Genomic DNA, 22,473 nt, shown 5'->3' with positions numbered 1-22,473 from the left:
AAAGTGATGCCTGTCCTGACTTGCTTTGCTTTCCTGTGTTAGTTACAGATGCAGATGTCGCATGCGATTATACTTCATATCCAATCTACCCATTTGCCTTCAGGACCCACACACACCACCTTGGTAAGAAAAAACAAATAATTTTCTAACTTTTTCAGGTCATTTTTTTTATCAGTATGAGTGTTCGTATGAATTAGTCTGTTTTTCACAGGTAAAGTGGTCAGTGGCTACAGAATCCGAGATGGGAAGTGGACCCTGATTGGGAGACAATCCCCTCAGCTACCACAGGTAGGTCATCAAATCAAAGGCCCATTTTTGGGAACCACACAGTACTGTGCTTGAGCAAACTCTCATTTCTTTATATACTGCTCAAAAATATGTTTCTAAATCATGGTTGGCTTGGGAATCAAATACATTAAATAAATTGAAGGAACACTTTTAAAGTATAGTATCAAGTCAATTAAACTTCTGGGATACTGATCTGGGCAGTTAAATATTAGAAAGGTTGTTAATCAATTTCAGCTGCTTGATGTTGGTGAAAAGAACAACAGGTACACAAAAGAGGGTCAAGAATGAGACAAGCCCCAAAACGGCAATGGTTTTCCAGGTTGAGGGTACTGACATTTTTTCCATCCTCATATTTCCTGACTGTATACATACTTTATATCCAGGTGATACTTAGACTTTAAAAAATGTTGGATAGGTAGTCCAGTTCCTCTAGGATGGCCCGTTCATATGTGCCATTCGCAAAGGTTTGCTGTGTTTCTCAGCTTATTCTCAAGAGCATGAAGGAGAAAGGCAATTACTTTAGGAGAGCTGGGGAGTAAAAGTTCCGTACCCAATTATAACTGGTATGTGTTCCTTTGTACAAGAAGGAACAGTATGAGCATTGCTAGATCCCTACAAAAAGATCTCCCACAGAGCATTGGTGTGAATGTCTATTACCGGAAAATCAAGCCATCCACATGATGTACTGTAAAAGAAAACATGATTCACCAGACTAGGTCACCTTTTTCCATTGCTCTGTGTTACAGTTCTTATGCTTTATAATGCCCATTGTTTGTGCTTTAGAGGTGCACAGGGTTCAGCATGGGAACCCTGACTGGTCTGCACTGTGTATTCTGATACATTTCTATCAGAACCACACTTTTTTTGGCAGTTTCAGCCACATTCGCTCATCTGTTGGATCAAATCACACAGGCCAGTCTTTGCTCCCTATGTGCATCAGTGATGTACATGGAGTGACACACTTGGCTGCCCATGACCTTGTTGCTGGTCCACCAGTTATGTTTCCTTGGACCACTTCTGATAGATACTGACCACTGCAGAATACACCACAAGAACTGCAGTTTTGGAGCTGCTCTGATCCAATCATGTGCGCATCACAGTTTGGCCCTAGTCAAAATCTTTCAAATCCTTAAGCTCAGCCATTTTTCCTGCTTCTAACACATTAAGATTAAGGACAAAATGTTCACTCATTAACAGAAGCTATGATGAAGAGATTAATCTGTTACGTCAAGACACAACTCTAGCGTCTAGGCACTGTAAGTAGGTGCCATTTTAGGCCTGAATAATGTATACAGCAATTTTAAATACCTTAACAAACAACTAAAAAATTGTCCTAGGTACAAAAACTGCAAGAAACCTAATGTAAAAGCAGGTCCTCTCTTTCTTTCTCTTTAACGCTCTCTCTCTTTCTTGCTCACGTTGTCTGTTTCTTTTCAAGTACAGCTTAGTTTTCTCTTTGCTCACCACTGACTGATTTTTTCTCTTTAGGCTTTCTATCCTGCTAACAAGCAGGTGAATGTGAAATATGGTGATACCCTTGCTGCCAGATGTGTGTTCACTGGTGAGGGTAAAACCTCAAAAACTTACATTGGGTGAGTTCTTCAACCTAATGTAACCTCAGTGAAAAAGTATAAGACTTATATCCATTTACTGTTTTTCTCAATATGGTATGCACTGAAGGCATAAAGAAACCAAGCATTAAGTTTCCAAGCATTAAGATTTAAAAAAAACACTGTGCTAAAATTGTATTGATCTTAATTTAAAAAAATGTCTCGTACCAAACTCTGCCCTGCCTTTCCACATAAGAATGTATCTAGAATGTGGGTTTTTTGTATGTGCCTGGCCCGTAAGGCCAGCTAGTAATTGCACTTGCCTTATTGAAACGAATGAAGGCCCAGTAATGCTAATTTCTTAACATGGACTAAAGCTCTTAAGATGCAACCATCTTATTTCTTTCACATTTTAGTTTTGATTTCATCTGACATTTACAAATTGTAAGATGATTAAAAAAGTTTAGTTCTAAGTGCCCTGTAATGTCCTGCCTCTTGCGCAATGTTAGCTGGGATAGGCTCGCGCTGGCCCGTGACCCCGATAAGGATCCTGTATTTCTTGTGCTGGTAGTTGATATTAATAAATTGTGTCCAACTGTGACAGTTAGTCATTTAAAATAAATATGCTAGTCCTCAATTGTCAGTGATTATTGCTAATTTATAGAGGGATAGCTGCTGAAATATAATACTCTATGTTGAGAAGTTTGTAGACAAGGTCTTAATGTTACACTTACAACATAAAACTATTTACACAAACATTATTTGCATGTTTGCATATACTAACTAAGTGAGAAATCAATACCAGGTATCTGTCTTTTTTTAATACAGCGGTACTTCTGATGATGAAATGTGCAACTTCTATATAATGTATTACATGGAAAGCAGACATGCTATCCCTTACATGAACTGCATGGAGATGGGTTCTGAAGAGCTGTTCCAACATATTCCCCCTGAGGCAAATGTACCCATTAATGTCAGTCCAAGCCATACGAATTCTGTGATGCATCTGGGACAATCCACAGGTACAGCGACATCAAATATTGTTCATACTAACCATCTCTAATCCAAATTGTTAACTTAGCATTTGTTGTTTTTTGTAGAATAAAATCTATGCTAATTTAAGATTTTTAGTCATTTTTCGCAATTCTTTCCATCTGCGGTCCATTGTCTTTTTAAAATTAATTGTATAACTACCATATTTAGTTACCATATTTTGTTTTTTTTCTCTCATAAAGATGATCGTGACCACGCAGTTGTGCTGGATACAAATAAACCAGAAACTGTGGATCAGGGTAAGTTCTAACACTTTGCACTCTCTCTCTCTTTGTCTTGTCTTGCTCTCTCGCTCTCTCGCTCTCTCTCTCCACACACACACACACACACACACACACACACACACACACACACACACACACAAATACTATAAGAATATGGAGCTTTTTGTATTATTGTAGGGTCTTTACCTTACTATATAAAGCACCTTGAGGCAACTATTGTTGTGATTTGTAGCTATATAAATAAAATTGAATTAAAAAATTTGAATTGAATTTAAGCTAAGGATAACAATGTAATAACAATATAATGATGTTTAAATTGAGAAGGTGTAGTGTAGGCACTAATTCCAGTGTAGTCTGCATTCAGGCAAGTGTACGTTTCTTACACCTTGAAAAAAGTATTACAAGCCCAATGTACAGTCACTTACATAAATTTGAAGTATGTAAATATGCATGTATCTTTTTTCTGTTGCCTACATTGTAGAGGGTGACTTTGCCTTTAAACACGAAAACAAGTACGGTCAGGGGTTAAAGTAGGATTTAGGTGGGGGAATCCTGAAATCAGTTGTAATGGCTCATTATGGGGAAAAAAAATCACAACTCAGAAGAATTTTTATTGAGAGCTCCAGTGGATTTTCTTAGTGTACAGGCTGTGATCAGCTGACCTGCTGCTCTTTGTAGATTTACACACCTGAATTCAACCAGATGTCAGCTGATGTTTTGCAAGTTGTTGGCTGATTTACTGCTTATACTAATATTTTACTGGATGTCCTCTGTGCAATTCAACAGTGTTATTTACTTTAAAGCCATCACAGTACAGCAAATAACACAGTTAGTCTACCTCAGTTTGTTTAGCATCACATTTCACAATATGAAAAAACATAATGTCATGTGTACAAACCCAATATCTAATTTAAAAACATGAAATCAGAAATTTTAAGAACATTTAAAAAGTAAAAGTAAAACATCTGGAAAAAAACTACTCAAGTTCAAATGAAAATTCTACTTAAGTAAAGTAACGAAGGATTTCTACTTTACTTGCCATCTCTGTCTGCCATCTCTGTCTGCCATTTATGATTCAGTGGTACTACTAGGGTAGTACCACTGAATCATAAATAACTGCAACTGAAAATGATTGTGAAGCATGAATAAAACAAGTCATACCAACTAGATACTGGGAATGAGATGCAGCTAATTAGGTAATGCAAACATGTGCGCTTTTCTTCCAATGATTACACAAAGCTCTAAATTATCATTGACGGTTGAAACATAAATCACTAGCTGAAATCCAATCTTGCCGTGGTCCCAATTTAATTCTTGAGTGTCATAGCCCAGAATAATCACTGATTTGTATCCAGTCTGCAAATACAGAGCACTAGTTTTGTTACTGATATATTGTATGTGCACTTTACCACACTGTGTACATTTATTTATTATCATCAGATACCAGGTACCACTTTTTGACACTGTGTTGAGCATACCTTAACTTGTGTGTGTGTCTTTGTTATAGACTACCATTTTGAGCAAGTTTCAGCTTGGCCACAGAGTTCACTTCAGCTAGGACAGGTGTCAGGACTTGCTCTTGACTCAGATTCTAACTTGGTCATTTTTCACAGAGGTGACCACCACTGGGGAGCAGAGTAAGTTTGTTTTACTTAAGTTATAACCATTCTTCTCTTAAACAGCTTTTTCAACCAAAAGAACACCAAAAAACCCCTCTCAGTAATGTTGTGTACTCTCAGTCTAATGTAATGCCTTCACCTTACTGGCAAAGAACACAGATCTTGTATTAGCAGTTCAATTTTTATTAATTGTATAACAAAAAATCCAAATAAGTTTTAGTCTTGATGGTTCAAAAAATTACTATTATAGTTAAGAAAAGCATTTAGTGCCTCCTCAGACAGCAACCTTTTTTAGTCTAATAGGATGCCAGTTACCAGTCATGTCTAAGAAATGAAGAATAGGAGGAAAGGAAGCTGAAAAAGTGATTTTACCAGTAGATTGTAGGATGAAAGGATAAGTATGAGATAACACAAAAAAAAGTGCATAATAGAAGTCAGCTCTAATCACTTTTTTGTATAATGTGACGTGGATGACAATTTACTTATTAAATGAAAATACTTTTTGTTGCATTTAACGTCTAGAAAAATCACCACACATTGTTTTTATAAAAATGCAAAAAGACATTCATGGTTTTTTTCTTTGTTTGTTTTTTGTTTTCCAGCTCTTTTAACAATCAGGCAAAATACCAGCAGAGGTCCCTAGGACCAATTCAGCAGTCTGTCATTTTAGTTGTGGATCCATCCAAGGGCAGTATCTTGAAGGCTTCTGGCAGAAACATGTAAGTGATACAGAGCTTTAGTGTTTTTTTGTTATTGTTTTTTTGTGTGTGAATTAGAGCGCCGACAACCAGGCATCTCAAACACAGTCATAATTGTCTTATAATGAAGCATTTCTCTGATGTTGCAGGTTTTTTTTGCCTCATGGAATAACAACAGACAAAGAGAATAATTACTGGGTGACTGATGTGGCTCTTCATCAGGTAAGCTGCTGTTTTTGTAAGGTGCATTCTCAATGAGTATGTATAGATTGCACTTCATATTTGCCAATAAATTAAAAGATGGAGACATTTTGAAATTGTATATTACCTATAAGAATAAGGTTTGAGGATTACGTATTTAAAGCGGATGTTGTATCAATTAACTTAGTTTAAATGACCACAAATGCAAAAGGGAAAGTTTAAGATGCTTCACTTTGTATACTCATCAGGTGTTAAAAGTTAGCAGTGATGGCAAAGACAAAACCTTGATGGCATTAGGAGAGGCCTTTATACCAGGGAGTGACAACAACCATTTCTGCCAGCCCACTGATGTGGCAGTTGACACTGAAAGTGGGAACATCTTTGTCTCTGATGGTTACTGTAATGCCAGGATAATAAAGTTCTCTGCTGATGGCAAATACCTGTCTGAGTGGGGTGCAGGTATCTCACCAGCCACACACACACACACACACACACACACACACAGCAAAGCTTGGATATTAGCCTATTTGCTACAATGCTTAAACCATATGTGTAGTAAGAAGTATTAGACACTAAGGTGACATTAACATCTCATAAAATATAATTTCTTTATTATTCTGCCACACAAGTTTTTGTGGAGATTATAATTACTTATACTTGTGTTAGCTGTGGAGTGTACATGTATCAATTTTAAATGCAAAGCTGTATTTGCAAACCTCGCTGTTTCTTGATTTATGAAACTAACACAAATAGATCCAGAAGGTTAAGAGATTACTGCTACCATAGTGTCTCCAGACACAATTTACATTATTTTAACCTTGTCTTATCTTTTGGACTATAGGCTCATCAGACAGGAGAAGGCGAATACCTTTTCATATTCCCCACAGCCTGGTGTTACTTCCTGATAAAAAGGAAATTTGTGTGGCAGATAGAGAGAATGGACGCATCCAGTGCTTTATAGCAGAAACTGGAGAGTTTGTCAAGGAAATTAAAAAAGATGAATTTGGAGGGGAAGTGTTTGCTATCTCCTACAGCCCTACTGGGGGTAAGTTTACTAACTGAATACTCAGTAGAAGTCAGTAGTCGTATTGTTTCCTCTTAAGCTTGTTTTCTTGCTGCTTACTGCAATAAGCTATTGTAAAATATATTTTTGTGTATATCTTCTGCAGTTTTTTTTTTACTTTTCAGTCTAAGTGGTGTCCTCAATATTTTTTTTAATGTTAATCAATGTTCATCCTTTGTTGTGTTAGGTCACAATGACATCCTCTAGCAAAAACATGTAGATCCAGTGTTTACAAGCTTTATGCGTACTCGGAACTAATATCCAAAATGCATTCATTTTAAGAGTTCTTTTTATTTATTTTATTACTCAACAACTCTCTTTCTGCTTTACATGTATACATGCTTAACAATTTGTGTGTGTGTGTGTGTGTGTGTGCGTGTGTGTGTGTGTGTGTGTGTCTTTCTTCTGTGTGAAGATGGCTTGATTTTTGCAGTAAATGGGGAATCGCTATCTCGTCCAGTTCCAATTAGAGGTTTTGTTATAGATTATTCAACCAAGGATATTTTGGACACCTTTAGCCCTAACAAAAAGGTAAAAACACTTTTTAATACAATCAAAGGTTCTCCCCCCCCAAAATGTTCTAATAACAGGTCTATTGAAATCAAAAGCCTGCCTGCGTCTGCTATTTTAAGATCTCTGTGGAAGTACTTCTATGTCCCCTTGTACCTGTGCCTCTGGTTCTTCTCTCCCAAGTATTCCTTCAACTTGATTTATGTTTTTGTGGGAAGTGTAGGCAGTTGCTGGAAGGCAAATATGGTGAGTGGTCAAAGTGATTGAACATTGTCTAAAAACATTTTAGTGCATTTTGAGCTATCAAGACATCATGCTACAGATCTGACATCAAGAAGGCCGCTGCAAAAAGGAGTGAAACATATTTTCATAAGTATGATTTTTTTTCTTCAGAAAATACTTAACTACAGTTTGCTAATATTATTTTACTTAACTGCATTTCACGTAGATTCAGTTTAGGCCCTATGTTTATAAATACTATACCAGATGTTTCAGCCCTTTTTTTTATAAGATTATAATTCTTATACATAAGTCTTGTTTTTTTTTACTTGCAGCTTGTCCTTTTGATTTTGTTCTTTGCTGTTTCTATATCTGTATGGTTGTGGTGTTGATTATCTATCTAAATATAAAACCTTAATGAAAGTAGCAACAGTTTCCATCGGTACTCATTTAAAAATATAGTGTACTGAGTTTGTGTACGAAAAAACTGACAATGATCAATCTCTTCTGGTATCAGGTTCTTGTGTCATATATTTTTGCCAGAGGTCTTGAATTCTTCTGCATGCATACTGTTTTGGCTATAGATGCACATTCATATGGCACTTTATTGTATAACTTTCATTAGCACTTTCCTTAACCATATATATATATATATATATATATATATATATATATATATATATATATATACAAAAAACACCCAGCACGCCCCTGCGGGCGGTTTATCCTTCAAGCTCGGGTCCTCTACCAGAGGCCTGGGAGCTTGAGGGTCAGTATCTTAGCTGTTCCCAGGACTGCACTCTTCTGGACAGAGATCTCCGATGTTATTCCCGGGATCTGCTGGAGCCACTCGTCTAGCTTGGGAGTCACCGCACCTAGTGCTCCGATTACCACGGAGACCACCATTACCTTCACTCTCCACATCCTCTCGAGCTCTTCTCTGAGCCCTTGGTATTTCTCCAGCTTCTCGTGTTCCTTCTTCCTGATATTGCGATCATTCTGAACCGCTACATCGATCACTACGGCCGTCTTCTTCTGTTTGTCTACCACCACTATGTCCGGTTGGTTAGCCACCACCATTTTGTCCGTCTGTATCTGGAAGTCCCACAGCATCTTAGCTCGGTCATTCTCCACCACCCTTGGGGGCATTTCCCATTTTGACCTCGGGACTTCCAGGTTATACTCGGCACAGATGTTCCTGTACACTATGTCGGCCACTTGGTTATGGCGTTCCATGTATGCCTTGCCTGCTAGCATCTTGCAACCTGCTGCTATGTGCTGGATTATCTCTGGGGCATCTTTACACAGCCTGCACCTGGGGTCTTGCCTGGTGTGATAGACCCCAGCCTCTATGGATCTTGTACTCAGAGCTTGTTCTTGTGCTGCCATGATTAGTGCCTCTGTGCTATCTTTCAGTCCAGCTTTGTCCAGCCACTGGTAGGATTTCTGGATATCAGCCACCTCGTCTATCTGCCGGTGGTACATACCGTGCAGGGGCCTGTCCTTCCATGATGGTTCCTCGTCTCCCTCCTCTTTCTTGGGTTTCTGCTGCCTGAGGTATTCACTGAGCACGCTGTCAGTTGGGGCCATCTTCGTGATGTATTCTTGGATGTTCGTTGTCTCATCCTGGACTGTGGTGCTGACACTCACCAGTCCCCGGCCCCCTTCCTTCCGCTTAGCGTACAGCCTCAGGGTGCTGGACTTGGGGTGAAACCCTCCATGCATGGTAAGGAGCTTTCTTGTCTTTATGTCAGTGGCTTCTATCTCCTCCTTTGGCCAGCCTATTACCCCAGCAGGGTACCTGATCACGGGCAGGGCGTACGTGTTGATGGCCCGATTCTTGTTCTTACCGTTCAACTGACTCCTCAGGACTTGCCTGACCCTCTGCAGGTACTTGGTGGTTGCAGCTTTCCTAGCGGCCTCTTCATGGTTCCCATTCGCCTGCGGGATCCCCAGGTACTTGTAACTGTCCTCTATGTCTGCAATGTTGCCTTCTGGTAGTTCAATCCCTTCAGTTCTGACTACCTTCCCTCTCTTTGTTACCATCCGACTACACTTCTCCAGCCCGAACGACATTCCAATGTCATTGCTGTATAGCCTGGTAGTGTGGATCAGTGAATCGATGTCTCGTTCACTCTTGGCATACAGCTTGATGTCATCCATGTACAGGAGGTGGCTGACAACTGCTCCGTTCCGTAGTCGGTATCCGTAGCCAGTCTTGTTAATGATCTCACTGAGGGGGTTCAGGCCTATGCAGAACAGCAGTGGGGACAGAGCATCTCCTTGGTAGATCCCGCACTTGATGGTGACTTGTGCTATGGGCTTGGAGTTGGCCTCTAGTGTTGTACGCCACATCCCCATTGAGTTCCTGATGAAGGCTCTTAGGGTCCCATTGATCTTGTACAATTCTAGGCATTCCAGTATCCAGCTGTGGGGCATTGAGTCATAGGCCTTCTTGTAATCAATCCAGGCAGTGCACAGGTTGGTCAGTCTGGTCTTGCAGTCTCGGCTGACTGTTCTGTCTACCAGTAGCTGGTGTTTTGTACCTATTCTTGCCAATTCCTTTCTGTGTCCCGCTCATGTATTGACCCATGTGCCTGTTCATCTTAGCCGATATGATGCCTGACAGGAGCTTCCATGTAGTACTGAGGCAGGTTATTGGTCGGTAGTTGGAGGGGACCGGTCCCTTCTTGGGGTCCTTGGGGATCAGGACCCTCCGACCTTCGGTTAGCCATTCCGGGTGTCCCTCGTTAACTAGCAGCTGGTTCATTTGTGCTGCCAGACACTCGTGGAGTGCAGTCAGCTTCTTTAGCCAGTAGGCGTGAACCATGTCGGGCCCTGGTCCTGTCCAACTCTTCATACTGGAGACCCTTTCTTGGCTATCTGCCAAGTAGTAGTCTAACCACTACGCTATCCAGCTGCGCATATATATATATATATATATATATATATATATATATATATATATATATATATATATATATATATATATATATATATATATATATAAGGGGTGCAACGATACACAAAATTCTCGGTTCGGTTCGATACTTTGGTGTCACGGTTTGATATTTTTTCTATACAAAAAAAAATGTTCATGCCCTTTTATTAATTTGTCATTTATTAAATTTTCACGGCACATTCTGCACCACATCTCTGTGCGTTCATCATTTGTTTGAAGCACTTTTCTGAGAATACGTGCTTCTTTTGTGGTTCGGACTCCTTCTAACATTTCTTTGGAGGTGGAGGAACACCAAAGTAATTGCTTAAAGGAGCTTCTTCGACATCTTTAAGAGTTCTAAACAAATGTCTGTCCTCCTCCAGAAAATCTTATGTATGCAAACACGCGTTGCAACTTCTTATCTTGTGCGCATTTTTTATTTTGACAGCGAATGCGCACCTGCGGACCACTTATGTGCAGCCCTGGTTATTTCTTTTGTCCATGAAACCATAAAGCTGCACTTTCTTTTTGCCTTATAGTCTGATTTGTCATAACTTTTCCGTTTTGTGGTAAGCTTTTCTTTTGCTGTCACTTCTTCACCTTGACCTGTCTTATTTGGCTCAGCAGAACTAAAATATATATCCTGCTGCTTTTACACACGCACTCACATAACGCGCTGAGCGATCAACCTCTCACATGTTTAAGCTTGCTGCGGAGATTTCACTTGTCATGTTTGCATAGTAAGCTAACAATTGATAAGACGATGTCAGAGGAATTGGTGCGCAAATTATCATCACTCACCAATCAGTGCTGTCGCTCTCTATACACAGTTTGCGCGATTGCAAAGTGAAAGCAAAAAACAAGCGCAAATTCAAACGCGATTTCAATATGTCACATATTGACAGTGGCTCACCGATGCCAATGACATAATTACCCAGCTACATTTCCGAAAGAATGCAAAAGCATTGACATATATTTTTCCTTCCTATGATAGGCCGACGGGCAGGGCAGGGCAGCCCGACTGGAAAAATCGCTAGCCCCGGGACGTCGGGCTAGCGATTTTGCGAGCCCTGTATCTGATTGAGGAATCACTCATCTTTGGAAAAGAGAGTTTATTACAGAGAAATGGCTCTTTCCAAAATAAAAGCTATACTATACGCTTCTTCTGGGCTATATTCTCAGCAGCATATTAAACATATCAGGTCCCCATAAGAAGAATCATGTGCTAACGGCTGTTAGCTTGCTTGTTGTTTTTGTCTGCTTCCACTTGTCTTTGCACTAGGATGATGTCGGCGTAAATGTGCAGTCATATTCGTTGTGTTCCCACTAGTGCTGTCAGCGTTAATCTGAAATGAGGTTAACGCCACAACACGGCAAATCTCCGTTAACGAGCTACTGCGGATTGCCCCGTGTGTGGGGCTGGACGGCCAACACGTTAACGAGCTAACTGCGCTAACACACTAGTTCCCACCCATGTAATTGAGCATTGCGTGGCACATCCAACATACTGTTTTACTTTTGTCCATGATGCGCTTACCTTCAGGGTCATACGTCACATGAAAACCAAAATAGTTCGAAACGCCAGATCTGTAGCCACTCGCCTAGTTTGGGAGTCACTGCACCTAGTGCTCCGATTACCACTGGGACCACTGTTACCTTCACCCTCCACATTTTCTTGAGCTCTTCTCTGAGCCTTTGGTATTTTCTTGAGCTTCTCGTGTTCCTTCTTTCTGATGTTGCTTTCATTGGGAACTGCTACATCTATCACTATGGCCATCTTCTTCTGTATGTCTACCACCACTATGTCCGGTTGGTTAGCCACCACCATTTTGTCCGTCTGTATCTGGAAGTCCCACAGGATCTTAGCACTACATGACGATATTACTGCTTCTCCAACCTTTTGGAAGGAAATTTTATTCAGCCGCTCCACCAACCTGTGAGTCTGAAGGTGGTAGGCACTGGTCCAAACAGATTTAATGCCCTGTAATTCCTACAGCTCCTTTAGTGTGCGAGACATGTGCCCTGTGTGCCCTGTTCAGTCAATATCTCTTTCGGGATACCGACTCAGGAGATTACCTGAAAGAGCAACTGCACGGCCTCAAGACATTGTGTTGCATAATTCATCAGAACTAATACAAAGCCATAGCCGCATGCACTCCAGTGAAATGGCCCAATGAGGTCCATGCAAGTACACTCGAACATTGACCTCCATCAATAGTAACGAGAGCAAAGGGGGTTTTGGAATGGCGGGATTTTTAACTATCTGACGCTCCAGGTAGGATGCACACCACCGGCACAAATTCACCTGGATGCCTGGCCAATAAAATCAGGACATTATTCACCCCCAAGTTTTGTCATTACCCATATGCGAGTGTCACGACTTACTCGAGAAATTATTTAATACAAAGCATGTGTCTACATGGCTTCAGGGCGCACAAAGTTACCATCAATTTCAATCCCTTGGTCAAAGGCTCAGGTGTAGGGTGTCGTCACAAGCCTGCTCTAGTGGAAAATCTTCCGTGGGGTGAATCATCCTACTCTTCCCCGGAGTTGGTTTCGGACAACTCTGCATTTGTGGCTTGCAAAAGTATTCGGCCCCCTTGAACTTTTCCACATTTTGTCACATTACAGCCACAAACATGAATCAATTTTATTGAAATTCCACGTGAAAGACCAATACAAAGTGGTGTACACGTGAGAAGTGGAACGAAAATCATACATGATTCCAAACATTTTTTACAAATAAATAACTGAAAAGTGGGGTGTGCGTAATTATTCAGCCCCCTCAGTCAATACTTTGTACAACCACCTTTTGCTGCAATTACAGCTGCCAGTCTTTTAGGGTATGTGTCTACCAGCTTTGCACATCTAGAGACTGAAATCCTTGCTCATTCTTCTTTGCTAAACAGCTCCAGCTCAGTCAGATTAGATGGACAGCGTTTGTGAACAGCAGTTTTCAGATCTTGCCACAGATTCTCGATTGGATTTAGATCTGGACTTTGACTGGGCCATTCTAACACATGGATATGTTTTGTTTTAAACCATTCCATTGTTGCCCTGGCTTTATGTTTAGGGTCGTTGTCCTGCTGGAAGGTGAACCTCCACCCCAGTCTCAAGTCTTTTGCAGACTCCAAGAGGTTTTCTTCCAAGATTGCCCTGTATTTGGCTCCATCCATCTTCCCATCAACTCTGACCAGCTTCCCTGCCCCTGCTGAAGAGAAGCACCCACAGAGCATGATGCTGCCACACCATATTTGACAGTGGGGATGGTGTGTTCAGAGTGATGTGCAGTGTTAGTTTTCCACCACACATGGCGTTTTGCATTTTGGCCAAAAAGTTCCATTTTTGTCTCATCTGACCTTCTCCCACATGTTTGCTGTGTCCCCCACTTGGCTTGTGGCAAACTGCAAACGGGACTTCTTATGGCTTTCTGTTAACAATGGCTTTCTTCTTGCCACTCTTCCATAAAGGCCAATTTTGTGCAGTGCAGGACTAATAGTTGTCCTATGGACAGATTCCCCCACCTGAGCTGTAGATCTCTGCAGCTCGTCCAGAGTCACCATGGGCCTCTTGGCTGCATTTCTGATCAGCGCTCTCCTTGTTTGGCCTGTGAGTTTAGGTGGACGGCCTTGTCTTGGTAGGTTTACAGTTGTGCCATACTCCTTCCGTTTCTGAGTGATCACTTAAACAGTGCTCAGTGTGATGTTCAAGGCTTGGAAAATCTTTTTGTAGCCTAAGGCTGCTTTAAATTTCTCAATAACTTTATCCCTGACCTGTGTGTTCTTTGGACTTCATGGTGTTGTTGCTCCCAATATTCTCTTAGACAACCTCTGAGGCCGTCACAGAGCAGCTGTATTTGTACTGATATTACATTACACACAGGTGCACTCTATTTAGTCATTAGCACTCATCAGGCAATGTCTATGGGCAACTGACTGCACTCAGACCAAAGGGGGCTGAATAATTACTCACACCCCACTTTGCAGTTATTTATGTGTAAAAAATGTTTGGAATCATGTATGATTTTCGTTCCACTTCTCACATGTACACCACTTTGTATTGGTCTTTCATGTGGAATTCCAATAAAATTGATTTGTGTTTGTGGCTGTAATGTGGAAAAGTTCAAAGGGGCCGAATACTTTTGCAAGCCACAGAAAATACACAGAAGGATAATGAGAAAAGTGAGAACACACGGGGGACACAGCTGACAAGAATTAACATGACACCACAGGGAAATGTAAGGCCTGCATGACAAAACAGGAAACTGAGGAACATGACACGGGAGTGGAGGAGAGGCAGACGAGAGGAAGCAAGGGAACACGAAAGAGCACGAGGGAGTGTGAGAGGAGACGAGAGAGACATGACAGACTGGGGAAACATTGATAAACATCACAAGCAGGGGGATGATAGAATTAAACATGAGAAGGGAAGGGAAACCAGACACAAGAACTCAGACAAAATATACAAAGACTGACACACAGAGAGAGACATAAAGGACAAAGACACAAGAGGCAATCTATAATCAAAAAGCTAAACAAAACAACGTAGACACTACAGAATAAACTCAAGACTAATCAAGTGGAGCTAAACATAAATAACAATACAAAATCAAAACACAAGAAAACTCAAAACACTGGGTCAAATGACCCAGGACCATGACAGTGCAGACACTACACCGTCATGGTCTTATTGTCACATAATGGCCCAACAGGTTATTAAACCCAGGCCAGTTCTCGGAATCAGGAAATGCAATAGGTGCGAACTAACTGCAGCCTTCACTCTATGCATTTTGCCCTTAAATTTAATAAGCAATGGCACTGTAGGATACTACAGATAACATCCCCGTGAACACACCTAACCTTGAACCACTCTGCCTCCAACAATGCCCCGGGGCCACAATATCATTGAAAGAGTGAACAAGAGTGAGTTTGTTGAAGAAAACCTGGAAATGAGCAGATTCAGTTCAGCTTCTATTACCATGATAAGACTTTAAGTTAATGCTTTTTCTGCAATAAAAAACTCTTGAGTTTCCGTCATCCCAATGTCCAAAGTATTGCGTACATTCTGAACCACACAGTAATGTACTATACTAAGAAGTGTAATGGTGCGTCATTATGTTGTCTAGAATTTAAGTGACTTGTATTTCTCTTTCAATTGCAGGAGTTCAAAATGCCTCACGATATAGCTGAAACTAGGGATGGCAGTGTTTTTGTTGGGGATGCCAGCAGCAAATCCGTCTACAAGTTTACAGCAGAGAGTAAGTTTATCTTCATCAAAATAATTCTGCCAACTTTTAATTGTTCTAGCAAAATCTATCATACAGTGTGTTTGGGTATTAAGTCCAATTTTGATTGATTAATTTATTTCAGACTTATAAGACTTGAATTATGGTTGCTTCTTTGTTGGCTTTGCAGATGAACAGTAGTACTAGGTTGTATACATCAATGATTTTTTTGTTTTAATTATTACCTTTTATTTTCAAGAGTTGCATCATTCTGTCAAGAAAGCTGGAATTGAAGTTCAAGAACTTGAAGGTCAGTAATTGGATACCTGGAGGCAGCAGGTACATAATCTTTGAATCCATAAGGGGCAGGCAGCTATTCATAACAGTGAGTCACAGACATTTAAGATGTGACTTCTAGTGATGCCTGATGGAATAAATAGTGATTTGAAAAGAAAAAGGTTTCAAATTAAAAGTTTCCTAACTTTGAGGCAACCACTTGAATTGAGACCTAATGAGATCAAAGGAAAATGTTGACTGACACTGTTGGCATAGGAAACTGGAATGTGTACTAGCAACCAATGCAAGCAATGTGCAACGAGTGAATCATATCACTCGCTTACATATCACAATCATAGTGTATAGATGGCACTTAAGGGGGGTGGCTGTAAGCTCAGGCGGTAGAGCAGGTCACCGACTAACCTGAAGGTTGGTGGTTCAATCCTAGTCTGCTCCAGTCTGCATGCCAAATATCCTTTGGCAAGATATTAACCCCAGGTTGCTCTCTCTTTGAGTGGAGCTCAGAGTAGAAAAGCACTATATACGAACCAATCCATTTGCCATGCCTTAGCGCAAAGGGTAATGTCTTCTAAGGTATATAATCCCATTTATTCATCCATCCATCCATTCGCTTCCGCTTATCCTTTTTAGGGTCGCGGGGGGCGCTGGAGCCTATCCCAGCTGTCATAGGGCGAGAGGCGGGGTATACCCTGGACAGGTCGCCAGTCTGTCGCAGGTCTAACACACAGAAAGAGACAACCATTCACGCTCCCCATACAAACACGGGGAGAACATGCAAACTTCACACAGAAAGAGTTGAACTCAGGACATTCTTGCTGTGCAGCAACAGTGCTAACCGCCATGCCACCATGCTGCCTATAATCGCATATAATACAAAATTCATTGCCTATATGGGATATTTTTGAATATTAACGTCAGATTAAGGTCACCATGTACCATTGCTACAACCTTTGAAGAATTCCACAGCATGACATGACTGCTTTTGGACATTCTGAAACAGTGTTAAGGTGATATCCATCACACTTACAAGAAAGGAAGTTTAAGAATTCCAAATAGTGAAATTTTCAGGGAAGGCTACAAGGCAATCACAGAAAAACTGTGAAATTGCTTTCCTTCACCTATAGGGATGGGTATTGATAAGATTTTCACGATTCCGATTCCATTTTCGATTCTGTTTAACGATTAGATTCTTTATCAATTCTTTTTAAAAAAGGAGAACACTAAGGTCTAATAGCTTAGAACTTTGTTTTATATCTTCTCTTTGAACAAGATAGAAATTTAGGAGTAACATGGCCTTACAAACCCAACAGTGAGATCTTAAGAGATCCACAGCCTACGGCTCTTCAATGGGGTGTCACAGGGTCCCCAGGAAAAAAAAATTGTAAATGTAAAATAATAAAATAAATATTCTTCTGTAGCAATAACAAAGTATAACATCAATTATTCTGTAGCAATTACACAAGTATAACCAGTAATGTCCCTGCCTACAATTAAACACATTCACTTACCGAAAATCATCTGTTGTGGCAAATGGGTGCAAACCTTTGACCACAAACTTAGTCACTGCTCGGTGACTTTCGTCTATCCTGGCCTGAAAGGAGACGCTACCGGTAGACTGCAGTGAGAACTGCCAGCATCTGAGCCAGACTCTGTCTCTCTCATCATGGTCACCTAAATGCACAGTAATGGCAGGTTTTGTAATAAGGCAGATCGCGCTAACATAATATGCACTGTTAGTTGATTATTTACCTGCCGCATTAACGGGAGAGGACGTGCAAACGTTACCGCTGCTGCTGGGTTGAGATTCACGAGTCCGGAGCAGAATTAAAAACACGACATTCATTTAAGGTCATCGTGTGTTTTGTGAGCAAATGCTTTTGTATATTTGTAGTGTTTCCTCCCTTAAATGAAATATCTACTTTGCAAGTATTGCAAGTTGCCCTGTTGTCATCCGTTCTCGTAAAGCAAAACCAAACTTTTGAGCGTTTGAGCCGCTTAGGCGCCGTGTTTCCTGCCAGGTAAATGACGCTCCGCAACGTGGTGACGTCATTCGGGGCGACTGGAATCGATAAGGGAATCGTTTGCAAAAATGGCAAACAATTCCAAGGAATTGAAACACTGGGAACCGGTTCTCAACAAGAACCGGTTTTCGATACCCATCCCTATTCACCTATGTCTTGCGTTTTCCATTAACTAGGATGCCCCTCTTTCTTTCAACAGCTATATACCATTTTTTAGACCTGAAATATTTATATATATGGCAAGTATTTTTTTAAGGAATCAAGGAATTTTTCAATCCAGTTCAATTCTATTTATATCACACCAGATCAGATTAGTATTTGTGGCTTTTATTGTTTTATTTATTTAAAAGGGACTGTGCAGTTTAACATAGTCCAAGTACAAAACATGAAACTGATGTAACACACATAAGTTTATAGCTATTGCTATCCTAGTAACAACCATTGTCCCTTGTTGGTCTTACAATCACAATAAATACATTTTACAATAAAACATATATTTTCATAAAACCAAAATACATCATAAATACAACTACAATTAATAGACAATAAATGAAAAAACAACAAAAACAATAACAAAAATCATTAAGTAGTTGGAAGCAGTGTTGGGCAAGTCACTTTGAAAAAGTAATTAATTATAGTTACTAGTTACTTCTTCAAAAAAGTAACTGAGTTAGTAACTTAGTTACAATATTCTAAAAGTAATTAATTACTATTGTGTTACTTTAAAAAAAAAAAAACGTTTAACCCTCTGGGGTCCAGGGTATAATTGGCCATTTTGAACCACATTTTACCTTTAAAAACTATTTACTTTGCCTTGTTTGGTATCATCCTTGTCAGCACAACCTCACATGTCTGAATTTACAGCTATGTTTTCATTTTGACATACTGTATTAACACAATTGATCTAAAATCAGACAAAAAACATAAAATCAGAGTAGAAAAGGTTATATTTTTACTCTAACAACCATGAACATGTTTATTGAATCATATTTCATGACCTTAAATGCAAATATAAATTGTCAATTTTAAAATCCTATGCACAAGTTTTGCAAACAACAAAGTTATTTGCATCCATTTACCTTTCACCTTGATTTTTTAAATAACCATTTCAAACTATTTACAGAACAATCAGCTGTTCTGCATTCAATAAGATGCCACACAAATTATTTGTGCCACTCCCAAAAAAATAATTTCTGTCCACATAAAGGAGAACATCGCAGGTGCAGGTCTAACAGCAGCAGGTGTATCACCCCTTTTTCTACCTGGAGACAGCAGTCGCCTCATTGTTCTGACACACAACACAAAACTATCCACAACACTACACACACAAGACAACACACTAACTACACAAGACAACACATTAACTACACACTCCAAACATGCTAAACATCACAAATAAAACTCGCTCTCTCTCTTTTTCTGCTGTCTTTCTCTCTCTCTCTCTCTCTCTCCGTCACTCCTAAAACTTCCCCTGTTTTTTTGGTTTTTGTTTTGTCATAAGCAGAGAGTGCTTGCTAGCGCTGTCCTTAGACAGTAAACGTGACGAAACTATTGAGGAAAAAACGCCGCGTATATATTGTTTATCATGACTCGTGGCCTATCAACACAATTTAAAAACTGGTATATATCATCTTCTTGCTTTGTCTTTAAGTGGTCATGTGATTGGCTTACCACGACTACTTTATTCTTCCTCAGTCAAACAACAGCACTCATGCGATTGTTTTGCCCCCTGAGCTCCAGCTGTTGTGCTAGACAGTGATCGTGATTACCGTCCGTGGGAGTGCACGCGTCCAGATTACTTACAAAGTCAGCTACTTCCGTGCAACTGATATAAGATGTGGTAAGCTGAACACAGCTTCAATCGTCTGTTTGTTGAAAAATAGTAACGGACTGCATTTTCTTGTTAGTAACTGTAACGGCGTTGTAACGATAGGAATAGTAATTAGTTAGATTACTCGTTACTGAAAAAAGTAACGCCGTTACTTGTAACACCATTATTCCCATCACTGGTTGGAAGTGTGTTCCACAGATGGCAAGCCTCTATTGAAAATGCTGAATGAACAAATTTAGATCTGCAATATGATATCTTGCAGTTGCTGTTCACCATGCTCCTAGTAATACAATTACTATCTTGTCTTTGTGTGTATCTATTAAGACACTCTGGGGCCAGCCTATTTATACATTAAAAAATTTATTTAAGAAAACACAAATGATTAAAACTCTTAAAACTAAGTAGATTATATTTCTTTAAAATGTGACAATGATGCCACCAAACAGATTATTTATACATTATTTTTAAAGATTGATTATATAAGGATATCACACTGAATTGTAGATGGTGCTGCTTGGTCCAAACTGTCATATAATATGAAAAATGGGATAATACAATAGAATACATAAATAACTGAGCTGCTGAAGTAGGTATATAATGCCGAATTAACTTAAAACAATTCAGATTAGCCTTAACCGTCTTTGAAATCTTCTTTACATGCTTATAAAATTTAGAATGTGAATCTAAAATTATTCCTAAAACCTTAAAATCTTTAGCCTTTTTTATTTCTTCATTCCTTAACTTGATTTTAAAATCATCAGATAAACTTTGTTTCCTAATAGAAAAACAGATAGAAACTGTTTTTTAAAAATTCAATACAAGATGATTATGTTCCAGCCATTGTTGGACATCATTCAGATGTGCCGTTAAAGTGTCTGCTCCCTCACAAGGTGATTTAGCTGGTATATCTGCATTATCTGCATAAAGCTAGCAGCTAGCTTTTGGACAGTGTTGGGTAAGTTACTATAAATGAGTAACTTAGTTACATTACTAGTTACTTCTATCAAAAGTAACTCAGTTACTTCAAGTTACTCGTTACTTTCAAAGTAACTAGCTACTAGGGAAAGTAACTTTGGTTTTACCCAGAATTCTCTTGTTAATGTGTTGCTTCCCTAACTGGATACCCAGCAAGATTGCCAGTCTTCTAGCTTGCTTACTTGTCACAAGCGCACTGTGCCACCTACCAATAGAAAGGAAAAAATAATGTACATATTTCCAGGAGAGAAATCCCATGGCTGGACCATCATTGACTGCTGCCATGATTCTAGCCTACGTCACAGCGTCATGTGCGCTTTTTACATCCAACACAAAAACTGCAGTCGTGGTGCTTTCGATTGTACTCAGAACTCGGAAATTGCCTACATCTTCCTAGATGTAGGCAACACCAGACTGCAGATGAGCTGCATACAGGGCTGCACTGGGACAAAAAATCGGCCCATTTTGACTAGAGACCGGCCCGCCATTATAGCAAAAATCATAAAGCCTTTGAATGAAAACAAACGCTGTTGTGACAGTGGTGTACACTGTTTTGATGGTATATATGCATCAATCCATCAATCGTTTGTTGTAAGATTCAGATAATTATTTTTTAAAAGCTAGATATTTTAAATGAGAATAAGAAAGAAAAGTATTTCCTTGTGCCCCCCTCTCCTTGTTAATGCCCTACCTGGCCCCCCTGGCAAAACTTTGCTAGAGCCGCCCCTGCACAGTTACCAGCTGTCAGCTACGTAAAAAAAGGATCCTGGTGTTATTTGTCTCTCAGAAACAGTTCATAACTTACCTTCAACTCATTCATGTCACCTAAAAGGTAAACCTGTTTCTCCATCACCTGTTCAGCTCTGATGATTCAGTAAGGACATCTCCTGGCTTCATCTTCATGTCTCCCTCTCACCACATATCCAAACCGACATCATGACCAGCAGCTTTTACAGCTGTGGCTCCAGCAAACATCAGCTGATACTAGAAATTAATATTAAATAAATTCTAACAACAGCTGATCAAGCTTAAATGTGCTGCTGTTGTTTAACGCGACATCAGCTGGTTTCCTCTTTCTGGCGCAAAGTGGGAGATAAACAAACAAGAGAGAAAAGCCGATCAGCTGATCATTGATCAGTTTCGTGACTGAAGTAGAAACAGGAGAGGAAGGAGGAGAGAATGAGAGAAGAAGAGGCAGCTGTGCAGCTCCAGCTTTGTGTCTTTTTTATTGTAGCTGAAGTACGGGACAAACTGTGCTCCTTTTCACCTCAAAACGAAACGTGTGATATTTTCTCTGAATACGAGACGATTCTGTTTTTTACGGGACGGTTGGCAACTCTAATAATTAACCTTATGAACAAAATAAGCTGTATAGAAACTCCGTCATGCTAGCTAGTACGCAGTACGGAAAAAGTCAGCATAACGAAAATAAACTCCACCTAAACTTGGTTTATATCCCAGAGAGACTGCAGGTCATAACTTCTTACCTGAAGTTCAGTTCACACTCGGCCCGTCGGCCGCCTCAGGTCTCTGCTCCTCCTGCGTCCCCTTTCCCTCATCCACCTGCTGGCCTCCACCACTTGCTAATGTTACTGAATCTGTGGAAGCTCCGCATAGCCACCACACAAAGTAATGAACAATGACCCTATCTAAATCCCAGTAACGACTAACGCGTTCCTGATTTTGGCATAATAACTAGTTACCGTGCTCATTACCACAATAATGATGTAGTTAATAACGCGTTAGTCCCAACACTGCT

The 22,473-nt window shown here is 40.0% G+C and overlaps 1 protein-coding gene across 3 annotated transcripts in view; it reads left to right on the top strand.

Annotated features, from left to right (window-relative positions):
- The window catches only part of pam (peptidylglycine alpha-amidating monooxygenase), a 53,338-nt gene that overhangs the window by 25,788 nt on the left and 5,077 nt on the right, over positions 1–22,473 (top strand). For all 3 annotated transcript variants that reach the window (XM_087843966.1, XM_087843967.1, XM_087843965.1), the window contains exons 10-22: positions 43–123; positions 212–288; positions 1,777–1,880; positions 2,667–2,860; positions 3,074–3,130; positions 4,623–4,752; positions 5,337–5,453; positions 5,582–5,654; positions 5,882–6,092; positions 6,475–6,678; positions 7,112–7,227; positions 15,527–15,623; positions 15,850–15,900. In XM_087843966.1, the coding sequence (XP_087700092.1) occupies positions 43–123; positions 212–288; positions 1,777–1,880; positions 2,667–2,860; positions 3,074–3,130; positions 4,623–4,752; positions 5,337–5,453; positions 5,582–5,654; positions 5,882–6,092; positions 6,475–6,678; positions 7,112–7,227; positions 15,527–15,623; positions 15,850–15,900 (1,512 nt within the window). The remainder of the gene's footprint in view (positions 1–42; positions 124–211; positions 289–1,776; positions 1,881–2,666; positions 2,861–3,073; positions 3,131–4,622; positions 4,753–5,336; positions 5,454–5,581; positions 5,655–5,881; positions 6,093–6,474; positions 6,679–7,111; positions 7,228–15,526; positions 15,624–15,849; positions 15,901–22,473) is intronic.

Source organism: Neolamprologus brichardi, chromosome 7 (assembly GCF_056152115.1).
Source record: "Neolamprologus brichardi isolate AB-2024 chromosome 7, ASM5615211v1, whole genome shotgun sequence".
Classification (NCBI taxonomy): domain Eukaryota; kingdom Metazoa; phylum Chordata; class Actinopteri; order Cichliformes; family Cichlidae; genus Neolamprologus; species Neolamprologus brichardi.
The sequence above is the reverse complement of the archived record's forward strand: the minus strand, read 5'-3'. Positions and strand labels throughout refer to the sequence as shown.